At 46.1% G+C, this 27,351-nt stretch overlaps 1 protein-coding gene across 4 annotated transcripts in view; it reads left to right on the plus strand.

The window, feature by feature from the left end:
• The window catches only part of OS9 (OS9 endoplasmic reticulum lectin), a 45,101-nt gene extending 17,999 nt beyond the window's left edge, over positions 1–27,102 (plus strand). For 2 of the 4 annotated variants that reach the window (XM_061614704.1, XM_061614701.1), the window contains exons 2-15: positions 3,267–3,443; positions 5,207–5,270; positions 6,925–7,001; positions 7,822–7,920; positions 9,336–9,537; positions 10,900–11,010; positions 14,389–14,504; positions 16,619–16,661; positions 17,969–18,057; positions 19,195–19,434; positions 20,998–21,223; positions 22,517–22,684; positions 24,994–25,106; positions 25,759–27,102. In XM_061614704.1, coding sequence (XP_061470688.1) covers positions 3,312–3,443; positions 5,207–5,270; positions 6,925–7,001; positions 7,822–7,920; positions 9,336–9,537; positions 10,900–11,010; positions 14,389–14,504; positions 16,619–16,661; positions 17,969–18,057; positions 19,195–19,434; positions 20,998–21,223; positions 22,517–22,684; positions 24,994–25,106; positions 25,759–25,896 — 1,818 coding nt within the window. In that variant the 5' untranslated portion in view covers positions 3,267–3,311 and the 3' untranslated portion in view covers positions 25,897–27,102. The remainder of the gene's footprint in view (positions 1–3,266; positions 3,444–5,206; positions 5,271–6,924; positions 7,002–7,821; positions 7,921–9,335; positions 9,538–10,899; positions 11,011–14,388; positions 14,505–16,618; positions 16,662–17,968; positions 18,058–19,194; positions 19,435–20,997; positions 21,224–22,516; positions 22,685–24,993; positions 25,107–25,758) is intronic. The other 2 variants (XM_061614702.1, XM_061614703.1) reach the window with 2 other exon arrangements.
• Positions 27,103–27,351: the final 249 nt, after the last annotated feature.

Genomic DNA, 27,351 nt, shown 5'->3' on the forward strand with positions numbered 1-27,351 from the left:
GAGGGGAAATATTGGTATACCTCAGCCAATTCCCCTTTAATCAGGTTTGATAAATACTGCATGTATTTATCTTCAGGTAGCCCCCACAACTGAGCTGCTTTTTCAAAGGTGCTGAGGTAAATTTGAGGATCTTGACCAGGCTCATAGACAGCAAAGTCCTTTGGAGTAATTTTTATTTTTGCTCCATCTCTGTCTTTCCTTGTCTCCTCAGAGTGAAATTTCTCTCTATCAAATTTTAACTTTTCTACTTGTAATTCAGCATCCACTGCTCGTTGCTTCTCCCTCTCCTCAAACCCCAATCTCATTCTCTCAATTTCCAACTCCCTCTGTTTTTCCTTCTCTGCACCTTCCATCCTCAATCTCTCAGCTTCCATCTTCAATCTCTCAGCTTCCAACTCCCTCTGCTTGTCTTTTTCCTCAGCCTCCCATCTTAACTTCTCTCTCAAGTACTCTATATAAGCGGGATTGCTTAAATATCCTTCTGGGGTCTCTTCCCTGACAGGTTTTTTTGCTGGGCAGTAGCAAATCCTATAAGTGCTACCCTCAATTCATCTACCCCTTTACCCTCGTGAGGTAAATTGAATGTTATGCACTTCTCCACCAGCTCCTCTCTTTTCATTTTTATGTATTCAGCCATGGTGTTTGAGTTCACTCACTCTTTGCCACACACTCTTTGCCAGTCACTCTCACAAGAAATCTTGTTTTGTTATTTCTGTTTGCCACACCACTGTTCTGGATTCTCTAGTATTCGTATCTGGATTCTCTGTTGTTCGTATCCCACTGCTACTGCCACCACATGTGATGCGTCCTTCCCTGGCTCTCCCTGTCAGGTTCCTACCTGCTCGTGGTTACTGCCTGTCTCTAGGCACCACCAGGGACTCCACCAGTCCGGACCGCACTCTCTTATGGTTTACCTATCCCCGCTCTAGCACAGATCTCAACAGATCCCCCTGCTAGGCAACCACCAGTAACATCCCAATACTAGTATTCCCAGAGACTCTGAATACTGGTATTGTTATTCTCTTCACCGCTGCCACCATTTGTTACAGTTCCCCTTCAGCCTTGGTCATTACCTTACCCTCCCTTCTGGTCTGTGAAACCCCAGCCAAGGATCAGGCCTTTGGTAAACCAAATTAAGTATTTATTACAGATAACAAAGCTAACAAGATTAACAAGATTTCTTCTTAAGGCACATAAGCATATGGTTTTACTCAATACTAATCTGAACTCCACCCCCCTCCTTCTTCACTCTCTCCTGGCAAACAACTCTCTCAAACCCCACCAAGCAATCCACTCTTTCTCTTCTCCCCCCTGTTCCACTCTCACTCTTCCTTTTATACATTCAGCCATTTTAAACACTCAGCCAATCATGTAGCATTCTACTGCCCATTCACTCCCCCTCTTTCACTCCACTTACCATGTATCTTCTAAAACAACAACACTTACCATATATACATTAATATAGGAACATCACATTCCTCTCTTGATGTCTCCCAGCCCTAGCTGGCTGAGGACTAGCATCTGCACTTACTCTCTGCTGCCAGGGGATATCCCTGATAGCACAGGGGCAGTTCACATGCACAACTCTTGGCCTCCGTCAATATTATACAGCTCGGGTCCAAGTTATCTGAGGACCGTATCTTCAGATATGTCTGAACTCTGAGATCATCAGGTGAGGCCTGTCTCTTGGTGTCACCACCCTCACAGGCACGTCTGGTTGGAACATGGGAGAGGGCCTTCTTGGTGGCTGCCCCCAGGCCCTGGAACTCCCTTCCTAGGGAGGTTAGACTGGCTCCCTCCCTGTTGTCCTTCTATTGGCAGGTGAAGACTTTCCTATTCTGACAGGCTTTTGGGAACTGATGGCAAGGGCTATTAATAGATGCTATTTTACTGATTTTTATTTTGTGTTTTTAAAAATTGCTATGTTTTAAATGGGTTTTAATTCTATAAATAGTTTAAATACATTTTAATTATAACTTTTTGTATGCTTTACTTATGTTTTTAGTTGTATTTGTTTTGATTTTTGTAAGCCGTCTTGAGTCCCAGTTCTGGGGAAAAGGCGGGATATAAATAAATAATAATATTGGGGAAGATTGTTTGCTTCAACCTTTTGTTTTTTCCTCCAAGAATAAAAAGGTAAAGGTGTCCCCGCACTTATAGTGCAAGTCGTTTCCGACTCTTAGGGTGACGTCTTGCGATGTTTACTAGGCAGACCGTATATATGGGGTGGGATTGCCAGTTCCTTCCCCGGCCTTTCTTTACCCCCCAGCATATGCCGGGTACTCATTTTACCGACCATGGATGGATGGAAGGCTGAGTGGACCTTGACCCCTTTTACCGGAGATTCGACTTCCTCCTTCCGTTGGAATCAAACTCCGGCCGTGAGCAGAGCTTCGGCTATGTTACCGCCGTGTACCACTCAGCGCCACGGAGGGTCTTAATATCAATAGAATTTCTCTCTTCCTGATCCTCCATTTTGGGTCATGTGTGAACATCCCACTTCACTGATGATGATGACTGATGGGATTAGGGGCTGGTGGCAGCCTAAGGGGGAACATGAAGGCAAGGTCCTTTGAACTGTGGTAGCAAATGCTGAATTAGTGCTTGGCTCTCCACTTTAAACTGAAGTGAATCCAAATGAGTGGGTGGCTCACTCTAGGGATGGGATGCCATTAAATGGGAAGATGCATGAGAGCCTTTTCTTAACCCCAGTTTTATCTGTGATGGACCAACATGATGAAGATTGTAGAGCACTTTCTAGGAAACTTGCACTCTTTTTCTTTGCAAAGTGCAGACTTAGTGGAAAGAAGTAGCTACAGTGGTTCTTGAGCCTAGATGTATTGCTTGATGCATTGGTTTGTGTTTAGGAGCCCACCTAATGAAAGTACTTCTAGAGTCTGTTCTTGTTGTGGAAACAGGGAAGAGGGTGTGTGTGTCTGCTGTGAGGTTCCTCATATGTGATCACAGTTTGCCTCCACATGTCAAGGGAGAAACCACCTGAGCTTCCGTAGAGCTGGCAAGGTATGGTGTTCATCTTGCAGATGAGACATGTACACACCCCACAAGGGGGCAAATAGATGAATAGTAAATTGGAGGTAGCTGGTTCACATGGTGGGTCCAAAATCAAATGGGAAATCATCTCAATCCTGGTTCCACTGTTTGTCTCTCATGGACTCCTGCTGCCCCTACCCTTTTGGAGTGGACATGCTAATGCTGGCAACTTATTGTCCTCTTCTCACCCAACTCTTTTCCTTATCCCTTCCCAGAGTAAGTCATCTGAAGTGGTGACCATCTCCTCCAAATACAAGCAGATGTATGAGTGCCGGCTTCCAGCTGCTGCAGTGAAGATCCACCAGAACAAAGAGGAGGATCCACAGAGTTACACCGGACTTGGGATCTCGGAACTGCTGAAGCCAATGGAAGTTGCTCCTTGCCTTATCAAGGTGACTTTGGGCTAGGATTGAATGTCGGGAGACCAAACACAAGAAGGGAAGCATTAGATGCAACCCCTGGGATCTCTGTTAATGATTTCCTTCTCAGATCTGCTTGGAGGTTGTGGAGGGTTCATAATGGCACATGAAGCAAGCCAGATTAGCCACAGTTTTGTCTTACTAGCTCTCTGTAGTACTTTAATTAGCCAAGTGCTTTAACAGTGCTCATTTCATTAATTGTCACAACCCTCATGGGTAGGTTGTGTTTCCATTTTATAGATGTAGCAGTTGAGGCTAAGAGAGTAGCTTGTTTAAGACTACTCAGTGAGTCTGTGGATGGGATCTGAAAATGGATTTGTAAAAAGTACAGCCGTCAATTAATTAGGCTCTTCGGTTGTCTGATGATTTGCCTCTTAACCAGTTTTTAAATTGAATATTATTGAAGCCTCCAAGGTATCCCTTTGAGTGTATTGAATAGAGTTTAAATCTTTGCATTGAATAAATGAAAGCTGCTCACCATTAGACAGGCCATCTTTAAAAAAAATTAAATTAATGTATACCATTAAAATAAATGTATACCCTTGATGTGCAGTCTCACTTCTGTTAAAATTGCCCCCACTGGTTACTCAGCTAAAATGTTAATATACCACTTCAGTCTTGCAGCCTTATTAAAACGCTGCTGCAACAATTCTTTTCAGACTGTCCTCTCTCACCTTGTGTTTATTCCAGTTATGCAAACAACTTTTATAACCAAAACTTCAATGAAACACAGTACTCCCACGCCCAGTGTGCTTATTTGCCTGATTGCAAATAGGTGGTTGCAAAGTTTGGGTGCTCTACTTCAGGAGAATTCTACTGGAGGAGGGCTCTTAAAACAGGATTTCTGCTTCAACCAAATAATGTAGGCCAGTGGTTCCAAAACTTTTTTCTCTGTGGGCTGCTTGAAAATTGCTGAGGGTCTTGGTGGACCGCTTAATGGCTTTTCTGCCTTCTGTAGCAATTGTAATGTGTTGTTTTCAGGTCTGGCTCCAGGCATGACTGGGCCCTTGGGCACCAGCCTGCCCCGGGCACGTGGCTCCTGCCAGCTACCACCTACCTCTCTCCTGTGTCCTGCTGCTGTGTGCGCTGCGCGCATGCATGGTATGCTGCGTGCGCGCACATGCCTGCCATCAACCAAGGTGGTAGTAGTGGCATCAGCACCTTAAAGAAGCCTCCACCGCCATCTCGGTTGATGGCAGCCCTGCGAGCACAGCACTCACAGCAGCAGAACACGGGAGAGAGGTGAGTGGAGAAAGCAAACGGGCAGGTAGCCTGGAAGCCCAGTCCCTGCGATCCACAGCAGGGAGGGACCCCGCCGCGTATTGCAGAAGGGGAGCGCTACTCTCCCACCCTGACGAGGGGCCCTTCAGGGGCCCTCAGACAGAGCCCAACCTGGCCACCCTTTGAAACCGGCTTTGGTTGTGCTAGATGCTGTATGATTTTTAATAGTACTTTTGTTGCTTCTTTGATTTTATGTTGTATTTATTGTCTTACAATTTGCATACCGTAGACCTCAAATTGTAATATAGTAAAATACAATATAAGAAATTAAAAGAAGCAATACAAATGGAATTGAAAATCGATATGGATATTCAATATGATGGACGTGCCATCTCCCATCTTCTACCACCAATCCGCAGACATGTTATAGACCATCTGAATGAAGCTTGGTCTGTGGACCATAGTTTGGGAATCCCTGACTTGGCTTTAACATTTCTCTCTCTCCTTCCTCTCAGACTAAGGACTGGTGGACGTATGAGTTCTGCTATGGGAAGCACATCCAGCAATACCACATGGAAGGTACTCTCTTCTCCTTCGTCAGTTCTCCCCATCTGCTTGGTTTAGGTCTAAGGCAGGGATGGGGAGGCTCTGGCCCTCCAGGCTTCCTTATTGAGCCCCCTGCAAGCCTCCCAGGCTGTGCTTGCTCACTTCTTCACCGATCTGGGCTGGGTTCTTTTCATCTCCATTGTGATGTGCCAGGTGAGAAAGTTTAAATCTCCCTGAGAAGGTGGGGAAGAAAATAACCATCCTTGCAATATGATTGGTGGAAAGGTCTGAGCCTCTCTACTGTGCAAGGGGGATGAAAATATTTCTCCTCCTCCCCTCCCTGGCTGATCTGCATAGGGGAGGATTAAACTTGAAAGGAGATGGTGCACCGTCTTAATGTTTTTTAAAAGGGCTTCACCTGCCTTAACTGCTCTGAAGCAAGGAAGCAGTTGTGTTTGTTTTCACACATCCGTTTAGCCCAACGCTAAACTTCCTGATGATTCGCTAAGTGCTTTTTGGATGGAGTTAGATTGACTACAGCAAACATAAGTTTGAGCGTCTCACTCACTACTACTTGTCAATTTCAATGTGCAATTTGAATTGGAGGAGTTGGAGAGGTGTGGTTTTCTGCACCTTTTCCCTGGCAAACCATTCCCAATTTCCTCTTGGGTATGTATCACAAAGGAGGAAAAGTCCCATGTGTTTTGTTAAGGTCTTCCTTGGAGGCCCTGCTGCAGACTCCCTGGCAACTGGTGGGTTATTTCTGGGATTACTGTTCTACAGTGGCACCAAAACTCTGGCATTCACTTTTGGGGAAATATTTCTTCCCCCCCTTCACTGCTAGCCATCCAGTGATGGGTGAAGTAGAGATGTGAAGGCCTGGGGGGGAAATCAGAAAAACTTTCGGGGGGAGGGGAATTGAAGTTTTTCATTTTTCCCAATTTTTTGGGACCCCTCTGGGGAGAAAAGGGGGGGGAATTTTCCCCAATTTTCTGCTCCCCCTTCCACACCTTTACATCTCTAGGGTGAAGACAGTGTCGCTGAAGGCATGTGCAGCTCCCCTAGGGTGGAAGAAATTTCTCTTGCTTAGTAGTTGCATTAGGCCTTTTCTTCTTTAGTTGCCTTTCGCCTTCTTGCTTTATTTATTGCTGCTATTGAACCTTCTTTTTTTAATTGGCTGTTGTTGCTTTTAATGGCTTGGATCTAGAAATATCTTGCCCCAGGAGAAAAACACTTCCGCTTGCGCCAGGTAGCTCTGCTGAATTTCTCTCCCATTCCCCCGTCGTCCTGCAGCCTCCTGTGCCCCATCCCACACCATTCCAGAGGGCTTACTGAACCTCAGGAGCAGCTTTTGGAGAATATGGGACTGTAGTGGAGGGGGGGATCAAGGATCTCCCGCTGTGCAAACAGAGTTAAGCCAGGGATGGGAGACTTTTGGCCCTCCAGTTACTGCTGGTCTGTAACTGCTGTAATAGCGGATTGTGTTTTGTGTGTGTGGTGGTAAATGAAGCCAGGCTGGTAGCCTGAATTTTCACTTTGGTGCTGAGCCTGCAGCTCAGGTCGGCTTTTTCTTGGCCTCTGGTCCCTGCTAGCATGTATTTAAAAAATAATGAATGACTTTCTCTCACGATCCTGGCTTCCAGTTTACCTACTTCCCATCTTTCCCTGTATCTTTTTTCTCCCCCAGAGTCTGAAATCAAAGGTGACATCCTGTACCTTGGATATTACCAGTCTGCATTCGACTGGGACAATGAAATGGCAAAGGTGGGTGTTTCCCCAGTTTGAGCACATCGTACAGTGGAGAAAAGAATCCTCAGACAGGAATCCCTGGGATTGGTGCAAAGAGCGAAGGCTTCAGTAGCTCTCTTCCCTCCCAACCACAGCACTTCAGTTAAACCTGAGACCTTTTACTGCTACTACTACTACTTAACAGTCTCTTCCTTCCTCAACACTCAGTCTGAAGCTCTTAGATTTGGTGTATCTTGAGAACACATGCTCTCGAGATCAGTAGAGTGGAACAGCCTAGCCAGAGTTCAGTGATAGCTAGTCCAGTGCCTAGCTGCAGTTGTGCCATACAACCTCGTATAAAGATAGCTACGTAACTAGCTTGGCGTGTCGTAGGGCAGAGGGGTGTTCCTGTTGATTTTCCTTCGTTCCATGGGATGAAAAGAGAAGTGGAGTTCACTCGTTGCTAGACATGAAGAGTTAAAAAGCAGACCAAGACAATTCTTGGAGTTGGAAATCACGCTCTGAAGGCCACCTCACTCATTTCTACAAAGAACTTTCGAAGCAATTCCAGATGTAAACCTCTATCCCAGGACCCTTCCCATTGATGATAAGATTGATGGGAGCTGTAGTCCAACGACGTCAGGAGGGCAACAGGTTGAGGAAGGCTGTGCTGAAGGCAAACTGCAGCTATCCCTGTGTAAACTCTGCTTCAAGTTGGGCCTAGATGCAAGCAAAATTGCCTTCATCTTCTGCATAAAGTGGGCTTGCTGTTAATGACACAGAAATTAGGTAACAGTGGTGAAACATTAAAAAAAAACTGTCCCGAGAGTTCTCTGGTTTTTTCTCCTCATTTCAGGCTTCCAAGCAGCATAAGCTGAAGCGTTACCACAGCCAGGCCTATGTCAATGGATCCAAGTGTAACCTGAATGGGAGGCCCAGGGAGGCTGAAGTCAGGGTAAGGAAAGGAACCCCGTTGCACTGTGGAAGGATTTCCTGAGTCAGCAGCTGAGAGGAAAGGAGAGGGGTAGCTAGAGCAGTCATCTATTGTGGGACGGAAACTGCCACTACCTAGCAGCAGAGGTGAACTGATGGCCTTCCAGATGTTGCTGAGCTACATCTCCCATCCTCCCTGACCATGACCCATGCTGGATGGGGCTGAATGGGAACTGAGTCCCGGCAGTGTATGGAGGACCACAGGATCCCTGGTCTATAAGGGGTGACTTGGGAGGTGCTGAGTTGGTGATGTTGAGGGGGGGATTGATAGCTGGGCCTAGGAATGCCTGGAGTGTGGACTCCCTTCCTGCATTTCATGCAGAGGAGAGAGCTATAGGAGGGCCCCTGGTTATGCTGTCAAGCATGTTAGTTTGTTCTGTTTTTCCTCTTTTGCTGCCTATTAGCTACCAAACCCAAAACCCTGAACAACTTGGGGCCAGACAAAAGGATCTCCTTCCCCTACCTGGACACAGTAGATTCTTGAAATCTTTGGAGGCCTTGCTGATGGCACCGCCATCTGTAGAGTGCCATCTGGTGGCAATACGAAAGCAGGGCCTTCTTTGTCATGGTACCTCTGGAATGTGTTCCTTCCTGCGATTTGGGAGGGTTGGCTGCTCTGACTTTTATTGAAAACTCGCCTGTTTGCTTGGGCTTTCCCTGACTGGATCCTTCTGCTCTTACTATAGGTGATAATCTGTAGTTGATTTAGTTTTTTAAAAATGGAATGGTTTTGCTTACTTTTTTCTTTCTGTCCTGGTAAACCACTTTGAAATTTATTTGTAATTTGTGTATACGGAAATGCATTCCGCTCGCTGCCTCTTTCATTTGCACCTAGGAAGTGGTGGGATGTGCATATTGTCAAACAGAAGGGAATGGGAGGAATGTTGCCGTATAAGTTTACCCAGCTGCTGATTGATGTTGCTAGACTCCAATTCCCATCACCCCTGACTGTTAGCTAGGTAAATTGGGACTGTTGGGAGTTGGAGTCTGATGACGTCTGGAGAGACCCCTGTTCATCATCCCTGCTTTTACGAATGTGAACTTCCCCCTTCATCCTAGCAGAGTGATCTGGGTTCCATGCATGCTCCTTTCAAAAGGAGGCTACCCTCTCTTTCCCATGAAAAGCTATCTTGGGGGACAAGGGCCATCGCTCTGAGGGTAGGGTATGTGGTTTACATGCAGAAGGTGACCCAGGCGAAATCCTGGCCATCTCCATTTTAAAAGGATCTCCAGGGGCAAAGTGGGGAAAGGGGCAGTGCTTGAGGCCCTGGAGAGCTGCTGGCTGTTGGAACACAAGAGACAGGATGGGGCTAGGTGGACCCATGGCCTGAGTCAGTATAAGGCAACATGATCATTTCTCCCATCTCTTGATTGCAGTTTCTGTGTGAGGAAGGTTCGGGTGACTACATTGCCCGTGTGGATGAGCCCCAGTCCTGCTCCTATGTGCTGACTGTCCACACCACTCGCATCTGCCACCACCCATTTCTGCGGCCACCATCCACTGCCACCCCTCAGACCATCCGCTGTCACCCGGCCCTGAGCCCTGTAGAGTATGTGGAGTATGTCAAGGCCCAAGTGTGTAAGTACATCTGGTCAGGGGAGGAAGTGGAAGCCCCTTCAGTGCCCTCTTGGCCAGGGTTGTTTGGCAGCCTTTTTAGCGCGCAGAAAGGCAGTAGACAACAATGAGACAAGATGCATTTAAGTGCATTTGAAGCATTGGCAAAACAGAATGCAGCATGCAAGGAAGCTAAAAAGGTGGGTAAAGCACTCCTTAGGTGCATTGCAGCCTCAAAGCCAAAAAAAGGTGGTGTTAAGAGATGCCCATTCCTAGCCTCCCTTCTCTGTTGCTGACAGAATAGGAACAGGGAGACAGTGTGGTGAAGACTTTACTGGTCTTGGATTCAAATTCCCACTTAGCCATGCTGATTAGATCAGAAAGTTGGCCACACCATCTAATGGGAGCCAATTTAGACTACAGGTCTAAGAGCCACAGATGAAGACACTATCTGGTTTACTGCTGTTTGTCTAGTCAGTTCTGCCCCAGCATTGCTTCTCCTTCTCCTTGCCTGCCTCCAGGGCTGATCAGGAAATAGCACGTCTAATAATGGGTTTCAAACAGAAACATTCTGGTTGACCCACTGAATTCAGGAGGAAAACGTCCGTGTAAGTGGAGGCTGTATCTTATTCCAAAATGTACAAGAGATTCTTTCTGCAGGCACTTTCTGATGATGAAAAGAAATAAAGCTCAGTGTTGACCATCAGACAATGAATGATTTCCTTGTGGTAGTGTGGAAATGTAGTTCCTGCGGTTGTACTCAGCTGGGCCAATGGAGAGGGCTCATCTCTCTTATCTTCCTCTTCTCATTGTTGCCGGAGATGGAATGGCTGCTGATGGAGGCTATGCTGGAAGGGGTGTGTGTGGGTGCCTTTGATTGTAGAAAAAACCCTAAAATTATATTGATAAAAGCTTAGAAATCATGGAAGGTCCAAAGATGGCTCTTGTGCAGTGAGGCTGTCAGCCCCTTTCTTCTGTCAGATGGCAATGGTAGGAAACTGCTGCTATTACTCTAGTCCCCATCCCAACATCTAGCTCCTCATTCCAAATTTTGAGCAATACCCTCCCCCAATAAAATAAAGCATGCAAATATTTTAACTTGTATCATGTGTTCACATGACATACTTCAGGGTTTTCTGATGGCAGACATCCAGGTTTCTTGGCACAGGATTCTTATTTCTGGTGCCCACCCTGCCCTCTGCATGTCAGAAGAGCTATGTAGCACAGGGAGAACAAATGGAGTAGTACTTCAACACTGCCTGCTAAGGAATCCTGCTCGCTTGGAAGAATCTTTTCTTGCTGCATTGGATGCTATGATGACCTTTTTATCAGTTGCACTTATTGGGGTGTGTGTGTATGTAATATATATTATTGAAATTTCGCCAGCTGATACCAAGCGCAAGGTGGAGGAGATCTCTGAAGAGCTGAAGACTCTAGACATGCGGCTGTGGAATGAGCGAGACCCCAACTCCGCTGCTCAGGATTCAGATGGCAATGGTAGGAAACTACGTGGCAATGTCGCCCTGCAAGGATGTTACTAAAATCAAGCTGGGAAGGGTGGGGGTGATCACATGGAACTTAAAGCATGGATTCAAGTGACCATTTTAAAGGGAAATGCCTGGAATGGCTGCTGCCAGGTGAGGAAGGGGAGGCCTGATGGAGCCGGTCTTTCAGCTGATGGAATGAACCTTGTTTCACATCTCTCCCACTGAGGCGATATATGACCCTTGGTGCTAAAATATATTTTGACCCTCTGATTTGTGGGTTGGAATAACGTGTAGTGCCATCACACACTGTTCCTTCTTCTTTTGGAACATTCTTACTGCACTTCTCATAGATAATGGCAATTTAAAATGTCTGTTGATGCAAATATATGAGATGGGCAAGCTCTCCGTGGATTGACTTAGAAGTCACAGAGCTACTTTGGAGAGGGAAGATGGGGGAAATCATTAAAAGTTTGGGGTCAAACTCATGTTTTCTGTCATTTTGCCACCCTGGGCTCCTACTGGGAGAAAGCACGGGATATAAATCAAATAAATAAATAAAATTTTGTGAAGTAGAGGAAGTAGGGAAAGCAATGCTTTACCACCATTATGTGGTGCAACATAACACCCTTTCCTCAGACTGGAGGATGAATTCACTTCCTGTCCGTATATAACTTTGGACATGGGCTGCGTGCTGCTGCAAGAGAGCAGCAGTGTGGCGGCATGAAACTGACAGAGGAACGACGATTGCTATCCGTGCAGTTGCAGCTGATGCACAGGAGGCAAGAAGGGGAAACTGGAGATACCAAGATCAGACTCCGCGCCAGAAATTGGAATACTGGTGTCTTGGCCACTACTTTTGTTTCTCCAGCAAAAGAATGAAGAGCTGGGGGGTGGTTGCTTATTCATCTGTCCTCCCTACCCAACCTGCCCACATGCTGTAGTCCTGATCCAGAGCTGGGTGAGCCCCCACATCCAGCTCTTTTTCTTTTTTAAGAGGTGAAATACAGTCTCTCCTGCCCCCAACTGCTTTTTTTTATAATGCCACTGTTAATATGCTGTCTGCGTTGTTGACTAGAATGGAATACATTCCACCAGTGTTAAAATATCACTGGTTTCTTGTGTGTTTTTCAAGTGCAACTCTGAAGTGACCTCTATAACCCTTTATAGCTTGGGACCTGGGTATCTGTAGGACCATTTATTCAAGTATGTGCAGTTGTTAAGATCTTCGAGGTCCTGTTCTGGGTGCACTGCCTTTGCACATCATCAACTGGATGGAGGCAGGACCTTTTGTGTGGTGGCAACCTTGGTTTTAGAACACCAGCCCCAGAGATGTTTGCCTGGCACCCTGCTCTGTAGAGTTCTTGATGCCAGGTCAAAACCATTTTAACTGCCTGGGCTTTCATTGAACAGTGAGATTTTTTTTTTTAGTGTTGCTCTTGAGTTTTTATTCTGTGTCTTATCAATTAACTGTTTTGATGTTGCATTTACTTTTTAATTTTTCTTTAGAAGCAGCCTTTGGGGGGGAAATGTGTACCTTTAAAAGGCGGAATATAAAGGGCTAATGAGATGTTGGCTTTGAATGCACAAGACCCCTACTTAGCTATGACTCGGTCATTAACCAAGGCGAGTTGTTGCTAGTTAGGAATGTCTCAATTCTACTTCACAGGCAGATCCCTGGAGATGTGAGTGCATATCAAGGAGTAAGAAAACCTTGGTTTGAAGGCAGCTTTTCTTGTATAAACAGTTTCTGCTGCTGCGTGTTGAGCAATTTCGGCTAGGGATAATCTGTTATCTTTCCAGGCTGCTGCTGCCTAAAACACGCATGCAGCAGTTGGCAAATTGCCTATTTTTTTTTTTTTAGGTCTGTACACAAGCAGCTCCTTAACCAGCAGGCTTAAGAAGCCACTCAGATACAATCACATAACATTGGGTAATTGGCAGCAGGTAGCAGAGGGTTGTGCGCTGCTGAATATAAAATAATACCCAACTGCCATCATTTGCAACACAGCCTCCTAATTACCCTCCACAGTTGGGTACCTGCTTAAATGAAAAAAGTTTTGCATTGCTGCCACGTAGTGTTCTTGGCCAGGTTCTGATGGGCCACTGAGAGAAGGATACACTGGGTATTCATGCTCTTTCTCTTTTTAGGCATCCTCATATTGGGTACAATTTTTCAGATGCTTTCAGCTGTAGAGGTGCTAGCAATAGAGTACACTTGTCAGATTCAAATGGGTTGGAGGTCCAAATTCCCTTATCCAGCTGATAACCAGGACAAGACCGTGCTCATAACTTTTTCCCGCTAAGCTTTTTTTATACCATCACAGTTCTGATGCAGTGTGTTCCTATTATTATTATCATCATATCATCATCATCTTCATTAATTACCCATCCTTCAGCCAAAGGTCCCAGTTTATTGATTGATTGATTGATTGATTGATTGCACTTGTATACCGCCCCATAGCCAAAGCTCTCTGGGTGGTTTACAGCAACCAAAAACATTAAAACAAATATACAATTTAAAACACATATTTTAAAAACAATTTAAAACACAATTAAAAAATTTAAAACAATTTAAAACACATGCTAAAATGCCTGGGAGAAGAGGAAAGTCATGACCTGGTGCCGAAAAGATAACAGTGTTGGCGCCAGGCGCACCTTGTCAACTAAATCATTCCATAATTTGGGGGCCATCACTGAGAAGGCCCTCTCCCTTGTTGCCACCCTCCGAGCTTCCCTTGGAGTAGGCATCCGGAGGAAGGCCTTGGATGTTGAGCGTAGTGTGCGGGTGGGTTTGTATCGGGAGAGGCATTCCATCAGGTATTGTGGTCCCAAGCCGTGTAAGGCTTTATAGGTCAAAACCAGCACCTTGAATTGAGCTTGGAAACATACATGTGTTACAACAACTTTAAAATACAGCATTAAAAACAATAAGAATCTTATTATTATTAAATTTGATATTAGGGGGCATCCACTTTATAGTCCTGAAGATGCATAATCATGCTTGTGCTGTGGCCTGCATTGGTGACCTCTAAAGGCTAAAGCGCTCGAATGAGCCCATGGGGCTTATGTTTGACATCTTACCCACATAGAGGGATTAAAAAAATTAAACGTTTGCTAGTTTTGGGGGCAAGGAGGCCCAGGTGCTTCTGACTGCTGAAATGTCTGCTTTGGCTCACATCTGCCTGGAACTGTATCTGACCTCAAAACATATGGACCGTATCTGTTCTTGCAGGCTAGATTCTCAATGTGCTGAATTCTGTGACTACAACACTTGCATTTGTATGGTACGGAATATTCTCAGTACTGGGTGTAATTTTACAAGTACTGATGGTAAGGCCAAATGGCTTCCCTCCCACTTACACACTTTGTATTTTATATGTGTTGCCAGTGACTCCAGATCCTATTCCTGCTCCTCCTGAGACTGACCCAGGTGATGACTCTGATTTCTGGGAGAGAGTGCTGCGTGGAGATGGGAAAGCAGCCCAGATGCCAGACCAGACACAGGTAACCTCCTGTCATCATACCTGCTTTTAACTAGTATCTGCTCAATTACTTTTTAATTGGGGTGTGTGTGTGGATGGATAGTATTCATATCTTGAAAGCAGTTATCTTCCTTTTTGTCCTGGCAACCACCAGCGAAAGAGTGCTTTCTTTTTGTCTAGGCATATTATTTATTTATTTATTGTATTTATATACCACCCCATAGCCGAAGCTCTGTGGGCGGTTTACAGTACCTAAAAACATTAAAAACAAACATACAAATTTAAAACACATCTTTTAAAAATAATTTAAAACAATTTAAACATTTAAAACAATTTAAAAACATGCTAAAATGCCTTGGAGAAGAGGCAAGATGATGCCTTTGCTGTATGGATCCTCTGATATAAGATTTGGCTTATCAGTGAATTATTTTATTTTATAGATTTGTCTTTTAGTTAGTTAGCAGGCTAGATAGAGCATTTGTAGCCCCTCTCTTCAGCCAAAAAAGACTCCCCAAGTGGCTTCCATACAATCAGCTGAAACAAGACAGTCCCTATTCGCACTCTAAAAAACACAACACACAAGGGAAAAGGGACAGGGAGGGAAGAGGGAAAGAAGCAAACTCAGGCACCAATTTTTAAACAGTAGTTCTCATAATGATCAGCTGGCATAGAAACAGTTCAGAGGTAGGAGGTGGGGATGGAGCTGGTTTTCCAGCAGAGCTGATGGAGTGAGTCCTGCTTCTCTTCCCTTCCCCACTGAGGCAGCCTGCTGGAACGGCTCCTGACTGCCAGGCGACAGTTGAGGGAGAGGAGGCCTGATGGAGCCAGTCTTTCAGCTGATGGAATGACCCTTGCTTCCCATCTCTCCCACTGAGGCAGCCTGATGGCATCTGCCTTCTGCAAACCCCCCCCCAAAAAACAATTTTTTACCATGTCGTAAAATCAGTCCCATCAGAGAAGCAATAAAATTCAAGTAATTAAAAAAGCACAGCTTTAAAGAACCTGCATACACAAATACGGCTAATTGTGAGAAGCCTTCGTGACTAAAGACAGCTTCAAAGTGCACTGAAAAGCACAAATAGAAAGGGGAATTTGCTTGTGCAATGGCTTAGTATGGGAAGGGCCGTAGCTCAGTGGTAGAGCATCTGCTTTGCATGCAGAAGATTCCAGGTTCAGTCCCCAGCATCTCCCAACTAGGGCTGGGAGAGACCCCTGACTGAAACTCTGGAGAGCTGCTGCCAGTCAGTGCAGACAATACTGAGCTAGATGGACCAGTGATCCGACTCAGTATAAGACAGCTTCCTCTGTTCCTCTCATTTGCTTAACCACGCCCACCTGCCCTACACCTTACCTATATAGGGCAGGTAAAAAATGGGCTGAGTCGAGAGTATTTTCCATAGGGCTTTGCAAGCCTTGCCAAGTGCTCCACAAGATGTCACTTGGAAAGGGACTTTGTAAAACCCAACAACCAGCTGTTTGTTAAGTCTGGTGGAATGCTGTGTAAAGCACTCTGCAGTACCCTGTGGGCAAAAAAGATCACCTGCTGTCACTGTAATGTCGGAGAAGAACATAAGAAGAGCCTTCTGGATCATGCCAGTGGCCCACTGAGTCCAGCATCCTGTTCTCACAATGGCCAACTAGATACGCACGGGAAGCCCACAAGCAGGACCTGAGCACAAGAACAGAAGAGCACTCCCCCCTTCCTGCAGTTTCCAGTATTCAAAAGCATTCAGATGTCTCTGACCATGGAGAGCATAGCCATCGTGGCTAGTAGCCTTCGATAGCCTTTTCCTCCATGAATTTGTCTAATCCTCTTTTAAAGCCATCCAAGCTGGTGGCCATCACTGCCTCTTGTGGGATTGACGTGTCAAACATGGCCCACGAGGGGTAGGGGAGGTAACTTATCTGGCCTGCTGGACCGATCTAGTTCCCCATCCCTCTATTAAATGGATACATCTCTTAGGTGTGGAATAATGCTACAGCTGCATGGGCACTTTGTGCATAATGAGACACACTACCAAAGATATGTGTAGAATGTGTAGCCAAGATCAAAGGTTTGTATTATGCAGAAATATAAACCCACCTAACCCTGTGTGTAGTTCTCAAACCATTTCCCTTCTGTTCCTTTTTCTGCAGGAGGAAGAACCAATCATGAAGACAGCAGACAATCACCTAGCAGGTAAATGTATGTTCCAAAGGTGCTGTGCGGCTAGATCTGGAGATGATTCCTCTTTAGCGCCATCCAAAAAGATGCTTTGGGAAAGTTTACGCAAGGCAAAAGAGAGATTCAGAACTTTCTGAACCCACCCTATCATATCCTTTTAAGAGGATTAGTTCATAGTCAAACACTTTTTAAATGGCCTCTAGTTAGCTGTATGCATTGTGTATCTTTGGAAACTGATTTCTCCCCCAATTGGCTACATTTCTCTCCTCTTAAAATGGTTTACTGTTCATTGATCCAAGTTGCTTCACGGGGACACAGAGACCAAAAGGAACTAAACATGTTTGGCCCTTATTCATTACCTCAGTGCCTTTTTGTACTCCCAGATTTAAAAAGAGGGCGAGATCTGCATCAACCTAACTCAAATTTGCAGCAAAAAGTTAATTCTGTGAATTATAGACCCCCAACCCACCTCTTTCCATTATCGCCTAGAGGAGGAGATTGGAATAATTCACATCTGTTTTTAAATATCTGCAGTTTGTCATGTCCAAATGAGATCAAACTGCAGTTAATTTTAATTATGGTTTGTCCAGAGAAGCCATGATTGTAAACCACAGGTTGAAACTGGCTTGTTTGGACAAACCATAGTTAAGACCAACCATGGTTTGTCCCTATTTGAACTTAATAACAAAACTGCATGTAGTTAGAAAAGAAAGTGGATGCTTCTGGACTGAAGGAGATGGGAGCACATGAGCTCAATGTTAGTTTGCACCCAAACGCAGCCATTATTTTGCATGGTCTTCCCTCTTCTGCTAGTGGGCTGCTTGGGGTGTAGGATGGGGCAAGGACTTAGGAATCCTGTTCATTATCCTGCTCTGGTTCCTGAGACTCCATTAGATGTTACCCAGGTAGTTTTGCATTTCTTTTTAGCCTTCTAGATTAGAATCTTGCTTTTTAACTTAAAAAATAAAATAAAATCTATACCTACCTTTTATATGGTCTGACTGTGGAATGTGCCTCTCTGATTATTTTCAGCTATTAATCATTTGATAACACTTCTGTTAAAATGGGGTCCTCCTGACAATTCTGTGAAGATAGTCATCTGTTGCTTGCTGACGGATGGGAAATAAGTTGGAAGTGAGTGACTTACTCAAGCCCAGCTAGCAAGTTCCTGACTGAACTAGGATTTAAAAACAGTTTCTCAAGTCCAAGCCCAGCATTTTATGTACTCTGGCTCCATAGATATTTTATGAGAGGGCAGTGTATATATAAAAATGATTTTATAAAACAAATGCATAAATAAATATTGGCCTGAATCTTTCCAGATTTCAAGAGAAAAATCCACTTCAAAGTTATCAAGAACCCTGGGGACCTGGTTCAGTTCATTCATGACTTGAAGGAGAATGCTAGGAAGGTAAGGTGTTGTGGCTTGCTTCTTTCCATTGTGATCTGGCTAGCATATGGAACCTCCTGGCTCAGAGACAGTATGCCACTGGATACCATTGCTAGGGAACAACAATGGGAGGTGGCTGTTGCCATCCTGCCCTGCTTTGGGGCTCCCCAGAGGCATCTGATTGGCCACTGGTCAAGGATTGTTTGGCTTTTGTGATGCATGCTGTGAAACACCGCTAGGTTACTGCAATGCATAGTGTCTGGGGCTGCCATTGAAGACTACTCAGAAGCAGAATACGGCTGTCATAATTTTAACTGGTGTGGACAAGTGCATGCATATGAAATATACAACAACAATCTCTAAAAACATTAATGTGCTTATGTGCTGCTTTTGAAAAAGGAAGCTTCTAGCCCTTAGGATTAAAACAAAATAGGCTTGAAACTACATGAACATAATCTGGTGAAATCTCTAAAGGGTGTGGCTTAGGATTTCCATTGATCAGAGCATAGGACCACACTCAGGTGTGCAGCATAGCTGCTTGTGTCTGCCAGGATAAATAGATGAAATTACATGAGAATGCAGTTTTTTTAAAAAAATATGGAGGTAATCTGAATTTGGTTTCTCTTAATGTAGGACTAGGTTACATTGGGAGAGAACTCTCAGTTTTTACAGCTCACAATACCTGCACCTCTTGTTCAGGGAGCCGCAGAGAGTTGCTGGGTGGGGATGAAAAGCAGATCCTTCTTTTGGCTTCCCCTGTTGCATCATAGAAGGCTGATCTAAGGAGCCATTTGGGTGGGACATCCCATGAAAGGACATTTCTTCCTGCCCTCTTGGGAGAGTCTGGGCCTCCAGTGCTGGAATGTTTTGCTTTCACAGAAATCCCTCTGTAGGGTGCGCATGTAAGTGTAACATTGGAGTTTGTTGCGTGGATGCCATTCCTAGAGCAACCCTACAAATGGGAGAGGGCAAGAATCTAGTATCCTGCTTGAGAGGTTCATTGTTATACAACAGTGTTCGACCAGATGCTTCCATGTGGCTGCAATTGAATTCTGTGAAGGCCACAAAAAACCCTGCCTCTTTTGCCTTGAACTGAAGTTCTGTGGATCAGCCAGAGGCCACCTTCCTCCCTTCTGAGCCTCCCCTTTGTCTCTCCAGAGCAAAGAGAAGGATAGCAAATCGGAGGAAGGATCTCAAGGAACCCCACCAGAAAGCAAGCCATCAGTGGCAGAGCACCCTGAAGAAGGGGTCCAGGAGGATGAGGAGGATGAAGAAGATATCCTGGGGAAGTTTGAGAGGGAGCTGGAAGACATCTTGCTGCCTAAGTCCGAAATGTCCAAGCTAAAGGAGGAGGTGAAATCGGAGATGGAGAAGGAGTTTGATCACATCATTGATGAGGTGAGGATCCAGGAGCCTAGTTTTGTCCTGGCCACCCCTACCCCCCCCCCAAAAAAAAACTATTGTGGAGCCAGTACTAGATGTTCCCTAACCCAATAATCTCAGTCCCTCCCTCCCTCCCTCCCTCCCTCTCTCTGGCACATATTTTTGCCTTCTGTGTAAAGAAAGACTTAAAGCATTTTGTCATTTTTTTTTTTAGTTCAGAAAAATCTGAGAGGGAGGGGCACAAAATTGACATAGAATGATGAATGGTGAGGAGAGGGAATCTTTCTTCTTCCCTTCCTTGCCTCCCCCCCTCCCCCGAAGTACTCAAATTTGGGCTGGCAATAGAAATTACTGCTTCACACAGTTTTTAAAAACATTACAAGATGGTGATGGCTACTAGCATTTTTAAAAAAAGATTAACCAGACTTGTGGAGGAATAAGCCTATCAGACAGCATCTGTTACAGCCATTTATAGCTCACTGGAGCCTCCATGTTTAGAAGCAGTACATCTGTTGCTGGGGACAGGCAACAAGGGGAAGATGTTGCCTCCAGCAGGCTACTTTTTGGAAACGGAAAGCTGGACCTGGGAGAACAGGGTTCAGATCCCCCACTCAGCCAAGAAAGTTGCTGGTTGACCTTGGGCCTGACCTATTTCACAGAGGTTGTTATGAAGATAAAAGGGAGAGGAGAGAGAATCATGTATACCACCTTGAATTCCTTGGAAGAAAGGTGGGGTACAAATAATGTTCTAGTAGTATTAGTGTGGTGTAGTGGTTAAAGTGTTTAACTAGGACCTGAGAGACCAGGGTTCACATCCCTGCTTGGCCATGACGCTCACTGGGTGACCTTGAGCTAGTCATTCTCTCTGTCTAACCTACCTGTATGCCACCTTGAGCCCTATGGGAGGAAAGGTGGCTATAAATGTAAGAAACAAATAAATTAGTTGTTATAATAATATATTCTGTCCAACAACAAAGGAACAAAGCAGGAGCCTCCAGGTGGTGTGAAATACTTGCCCAATGGAATCAAGCCATAGAGTGTTTTTCTTATAGTTAAGCTCACTACGACCCCACAGAATCTTTGGGCAGTTGTCAGGGCGCCAGCAGGGGCCCACCATGGATGCCTGCCCTGTGACCATTTATGCTGTTTTCTAAAAAATAGCCGCTTTTTAAATTCACTTCAGTAGCCATGTTTTCGCACAAAATGCCCCTGGACTTAGTAAAGAAGCTGTGACTTGATGTGGATTATGCACCCCTTTCCCTGAAGAAACTGGAGTTTTCTCTTGGGTCCACCTTAGAAGTTAGGATCTGGGTGAGTGGAAGTCAGGACTAGTTCTTTCTTTTGCCTGGAGCCAGAGGTGGACCTGCATTGCCGCAAGGTGAAGGAACCTGCTTCAGGCAGCACAAGTGATGGGCAGGAGGATAGATGAAGATAGGAATTGGGTTTGAATGAAGCAGCCTCCAGGCTCTCTTATTAAATGTGTTTTGCTCTAGTAGAGCCTACAATGTTTTAAACATGTTTTCAACCAGAGCTTAAACCTTTTGCTTATATTTTTCCTCTTTTTTTTTTTTTTGCTAGCAGGTGGAAGATGAGCTGGAAACAGAAGGCCTGAAAGGTGAATTTGACCGAAAGCAAGCCTCCAAGTCTCTGGCTTCAACCCTCAACAAGCTTATTGACAAGCTGGATCCTGGCAAAGTCTCAAATAAAGGGGATAAGGAGCAGGAGCCACAGCCAAGGGAGGAAGAAGAGGTGGCAGCAGATGGAGGAAACGCTGCTACAGAAGATGCAGCCAAAGCAGCAGCTGGTATGTTTTTATACAGAGGAGGTTGACTTCATTAAAATTGAGGATTATTTCTGGATCAGCCAGCAGGGGGTGCTGTTTTGCCATAAATAGTACACCAAGCGTTGATGCGCATGCTGGCTGCGGCTGTCTTAGAAGTGTCTGGTCAAACTTGCCAAAGCTGCTCCATCAGATGCGTGTGTCTGTGACTGTTGGTACATTACAAAAAGATACACGTCTTCACCCCTTTTCCTAGTTGCATTTCCTTAGCATTGGTCAAGGATATGGCTGGGGGGTGGAGGGAACGCATTGTAGCCAGAAAATTGGTAGGTGGGAGGACTCTAGTTCCAGTTAAGTTGGTCAACTCAGCAGGACAAAAAAAAGCCGTTCCTGCTCCTCCGTTTGCCTCTCAGCCATTTTTTTTGCCAATTTCCAAAGTAGGGGGAGTAACTCTTTGGTTTGGAGGGGGTGGGGGTCAGCTGCCAACAAGATGGTCAAGGAAAAGTGGGGTACTGAACCTCTGGCCACCCTGCTTGGGACTCCCCCCTTTTCCTTCTGTGAGATTTCCACCAGGCATTACCCAGATGCTTTCAAGCCCGTAAGGCAGCCTTCCTCGACCTGGTACCCTCCAGATGTTGTTGGGCTTCAGCTCCCAGCTGGCACAGCCAGTGCTCCAGGATTCTGTGGGTTGGAATCCCAACGAAGTCTGGAGGGCACCAGGTTGGGGAAGGCAGCCACAAGGACTACAGACTTGCTATTCTTGGGTTTTTAAGCTCAGGTGCTCAGGATGCTCAGTTCTGTGCCCAATGTAGCAAAATGTACATTTGTGGGGGAATCCCATTTCCCAACATTAGAGGTCACTGTTTATTCTCCATGCCCTGCTGCGGGTCTGTGCAACTTGTGATCCACCCACCTGAATATAGCCTATCAGCAACCTGCCAGGTGCTCGATGCCTCCCTTGTTGAGCCCCTGGCGGCTTGCCAAATGGAGGTAGTGGACTGCATTTTCAGTTTGGTGGTGCAGGCGTGACTGACTGGCTAATTGCCATACCTTTCTGGGACTTCTTGCCTTCCTTTTCTTCTGGTGTCCAGGGCCCTTCTGCTTTTGCAAAATTTCTGAATGCTTTGAAAACTTTTTTTTTTTAATTGAGCTCAACACATTTAAGCGCCATGTAAGAAATTGGCGTAAATTTCTTTCAAACGCGGACTGTACCCAGCCTTGCTTGCAGGCCCATCCAGCTTGCGCTCTCTATTTTTTTCCTTCTCCCTCTGCAAATGCTGGCATACTGACGCGCCTCTGTCCCCCTTTCTGTCTCAGATGGCAACCCAGACGGGCGCGTGAAAGTCAGGGTCACTAAAGTAAAGCCAGGTAGCGCTCAGCAGAAGGTGCTGCGAGTCCAAGAGATGAGCAGGGACAACCCGCAGCTGCGCCACATAGAGAGTGTGGTTAAGGACCTGTTGGAGAAGGAAGGCCTGAAGGCAGAAGGTAACGCAACCTGGGCAGCGGAGAGACGGCGTTGAGCCTTTATGGGCTGGGCGGGGCGAGGCGTGTTAAGGGGAAGTTATTTCGGAGAGAGCAGTTTGGGTTGCCAGGTCTCCGGAGCACTCTTTTAATTGCAAGCCACATAGAGTCGTGAGCCATCCTGATCCTGAGCTGATAATCTCAAGACATTATTTACTTCATTCTTTTGTGCCCTGAAAAGGGTTTCTGAAGCCAGGGTTAAACTTCTAAAAAGTGATGATTTAAAAGTTAATTCGTACCATCTAATTGCAAGAAACTTCAGCATGAAAGAAGCGGGGGCGGGGAGGGAAAGAGCTGACTTGCACTGCAGGAAGGCAGAAGTTTGGAAGTGAGTCCTATTGATGGGGTGCTTTGGTACTAACAAACATCAGGTGTGATCAGTCAATCAGTATTTGTAAAAACCAGAGCGTTAAAAGAGAAAAGAAAATGGGGGGGAGGGTCCAAGAACCTCACCCTACTGTATAATAAGTCTTGCTATCCTTCTAAAATATATTCAATAACATCTTGTTCATTTTGAATTCCCAGCGGATTGTGACTGAAGGGAATTAGTTGCCTGTACACAAGGTTAGGTACCACCATCTTCAACGTCTAGTGGCTCTCCCTATTCTTGAGAGTTTCAACTGTGGCAAGTCGAGTGTTTCCTCAGCTAAATGTCGACAAACATGTTCACGTGCATAATCCCATTAATTATCCCATTACAGCCAAGGGGTGAGCATCCCTCCCTCCTGCACTCATGTTGCCTTGGTCCCTCTCCTTCCTGATGCCTTCTACAATTAAAGAACTGCTAGCACTTGAATCCTGGGTGATGGTTGGGGAGCCACATGCTCCTGTCTTCAGCCATTAGAGGCATCTGTGGCACCCTCACGCCTTCTGTTAAGAGGCAGGAGAAAGTAAGATGCGAACTACACATGCAAACCTCCAAGCAGTGGAGGCTGGCCAATAAGGCAGATGGGTTGCTGCCCCACCAACTTCAGTTTGCTCTCAGCCAAGTCCCACCTGCCTGCCTTTCTTAGAACCAGTCAGGGAATGGCTTTGCCTGTCATTGGCTCTGGCTCCACCTATCATTGGCCTCCATGCCTTCTGCCCTACCAGTCCCAATGGGTGCCAGCCACTACTGCCTCCAAGATCTGGCGCTGATTACCTTAGAGCTACTATAGCTGGTTATGTGTAGGTCTGCACACACTATTTTGTTATCCCCAAGCTACTAGCTCTTTCAGACTAGAAGGGAGTTGTAAAACCAGCTGTTCCAGCACAGTTCTGGGTTGTATCCAACATACCAACAGCTAGAAGTCCTGCCAAAGTAAGGATTTCCATTTGCACAACAAGTCTTTCCTCTCTCCTCACGTGCCCTGCACCATCCCTAAATCTGCTCAAGACGGTTAGGGAAACCCCTAGAACAGATTTGGGGGGGGGCTGGAGGGGGAGAAGTCCTACTGGGCAAACAGAAATCCTTGCGTTGATGGGACTGTGACTTAGCACTGCTTTGGATACAACCCTCTGTTTCCCCCCCAACAGAGTTTTGAAGGCCAAGCTACATGTGACCTTTCAGTGTGCTGCTTCCCACATCTCTCTAATGCAGTAGGACCCTGCTTTTCAGCGGCCCGCTTTTCAGCATTCTGCTAATACTGCAGCTTTCAATTAGTCATTAGAGTAAGGCCTCACTCATACGGCACTTGTTTCGCTTTTACAGCATTGTTCGGGCGTCATTTTATTGATGGAGTTCCTCTTTTCGGCGGGTATCGCTTTTAGGCGGGGGTCTGGAATGTAACCCACCGTATGAGTGGGGCCCTACTGTAATACCTGGTCAAAGCAGTTGTATGGTGTCACACTGTTGCTCTCCACATTTTATTCGGCCTCTGCTCCACTTCATTGGCCAGTGCTTGCAGAAGGCGGGGAGAACGCTGAGCTCAGCTAGGTCACTTTACACTTTTGCTTTAAGTAAATATTACTGGGGAGATGCAAATAAGAGATATGCGCTAGCAACCATCACATGTTTAAGGTAACATATCATATGGAGCTGAGCTAATCTTCTTTGCTTGGTGCCTGCACATGTTGGTTGTAGTGTGGGGCCAGGCTAATAGTCCTCATGCAGCTGCATCTCTTGCTGTTGCTTCTCCTGTGAAGAGATGTTCTCTATTTCTGAGCAGGGGAAGTTGGCTTCAACCTCCTTGCCATGCTGCTATGCCTTCATGTGCCATTTTCCCCAAATGTGACCCGCTAAGGATTGGTATGGGGTGGGGCAACTAATGTGTGTCTTACCTTGTGGTCTGCAGGTAAAATTGAAATCAAGATTGTGACGACGGGTGGCCTCGGAGATGATGACGATGCCCACTGGCTGTCAGAAGAGGACACCAAAAATCTCAAGGACATTTTCTTCAATATTTTGGTGAGGACCCGAGATGCAGATACTGAAATGGGGTGGGGTGGTGAAGGTTATCTCCCTCCATATCCTCCCAGTGCTTATTTCTAATAGGGAATGAGGAAGAGGAGGAACTGCTTGCAAGTCCTGTCTTGCAGTTTGAAAACCCTTCCCCTCCCATGACAAGAAGCAGACAGGTTGGCTGCAGTTAACGGCCTATAGTGGAGGGCAACGCTCTGCCCATAAACGTCATATTACTTCCTTCACAGATCTTGACAAGAGCTGGTCCTTTTGAGATGTGGCCACCTCTTTGGTTGGGTGGATTTCTGGGTGCCCTGAAAAATGGCAGCATGGGAAACACAAAGCTGACCCACAGTGCAGAGCCATCCCCGAACCTCTCTTATGCATGGCTCGCAGGAACAAATAGGAGTGCCTTCTGGAGGAACAATGATGACCCTGTTCCCTCAAGGCAGAATCTACAGTGCTCTCCCTGTCTTCCTCTGATAATGGGGGAAGGATGGGGTTGAAGTCTTGTGGGCTTGTCCATTTGGCTTTTCCACCTCTGGTGCCAAAATATCTTGGGCTGGTAATGGGTCCTAGAATTTGTCATCCACTCACTAAGTAAATATAACACAAAAGTATTCTCCCCCCCCCCATTGCCTTGTTCTTCCTCTCCTAGATCCAGGGCACTGAGGAAGCCCATAAGGAGCGGCAGCGGCAGCGGCAGCTGGAAGACAACTACAGTTTTGTGTGGGGGCGCAGCCAGGAAGAGTTGCCAGCTGACGGCGGTGCCGATTCAGATGAGATGGATTTCTGAGCCTCACCCGGCACTGGAACTTGGGCAACTGTGGCTTTTCACCCTGCAGGACTTGATGGGTGCTTTTCACTCGCTCACCAGGAGGACCCACGTGTTTCTGTCATGACCAGAATCCCATTTGAATTGTGTACAAAGAGGCTGGCAGGAGTGAGGGTCCTGTCTTGCTCGTAAGGTGCAAACTTGTCTTTGTTCAACCTGCTGCCGTCTCATGAGTTTCTCTCTGTCTCTAAAGCACCTTTGGGCACGCTTCCTTGCATTGCCTAAAAGGCTTCCGTAAGCTGCCTCAGATGGCAATGGCACCCTGGCGGTAAGCTGTTGGTTTCAACCCTCACAGTCTCCTGCCAGCTGCACTTGGCAACAGGAACACAAAAGGCCACCCCGTTGAGTCAGGCAGAGGTTTGTGTGGGCCAGAGTCTCTTGGCCTGAAACTGCCTAGGGGTGTGTTTGCAAAAAAAGGATCCCCGTATGGGAAAAGCCCTTTTTTTCAATGCAACACAGAGTTATGGTGGAGAGCTGGACCTAGTCTCCCACCATCAACCCCCCCCCCCAATTTCCCAAAGCTCTCGTGTATGGAGGAAACGTCACTCCCTGGCTTGCGTAGATGGCTGCCTCTCTCACCTGTGTGCCTTGAGACGTCGAAACTGGAGGAGAAAGAGGGTGGTAGTGAAGATGAGGGAAGGAAACACTTTCCCTACCCTGCTTTGGGCTCTTCCCAAAAGGGAAAGTTTGTGTGAACCAGGTTCAGATCTGTTCTGTCGCTTACAGGCTGTTCCTCTACTGTATTTTCACTTACACAGCACCAAGCCATTGTGTGTTTGCAGCCTTGGTCTAATGAACCCAGCAAAGAGAGAATGTAAACTGGGGGGGGGGAAGGCAGGTGCAGGAGAAGGATATTACACACTGCTCTCTCTGGCTGCATTGTTTCACGTTGGCTAAGGCCCTAGACATGGGCGTATGTGGACTGTACTGAAATACAGCCTCTTAGGACAAAGGGTGGCTGTTACTTCTGTGAAGTCTTAAGCCGCCAGCCCAGCTGAAACCTCTTGCAGTGAACAATCAAGGCTGTGTAATGGGTGACTGGAGGTGAGAAATCCCTGACCAAGAAAGGGGTGAGGCCAGAAGAATCCTGCCGCCTACCTGGCCTTGGAACATACAGGATGAGTCACAATTCTTTTTTCCCCCCATCAATAAACCCAGATCCATCCAGCCTACCAGATTTTAGTGGTTTCTCTCCTCTGTGTGTGTGTGGGGGGGGCGTGCGGGTGGGGGGGAGAGAGAGTTAAGTGTCAATGATCTGAGCAAGGACACTGGTTTGTTTGTTGCTAATGAAATAATAGGATGACCCTTTTTTCTAATTTAATAAACCAATACACTGCCATATAAAATGGGGTCTGGCAACCAGCTGAAGACTTTTCTGGTTTGATTAAGTTGCCTTTGCTTGTCAGCTCCATCAGG

This window comes from Rhineura floridana, chromosome 3 (assembly GCF_030035675.1).
Source record: "Rhineura floridana isolate rRhiFlo1 chromosome 3, rRhiFlo1.hap2, whole genome shotgun sequence".
Taxonomy (NCBI): domain Eukaryota; kingdom Metazoa; phylum Chordata; class Lepidosauria; order Squamata; family Rhineuridae; genus Rhineura; species Rhineura floridana.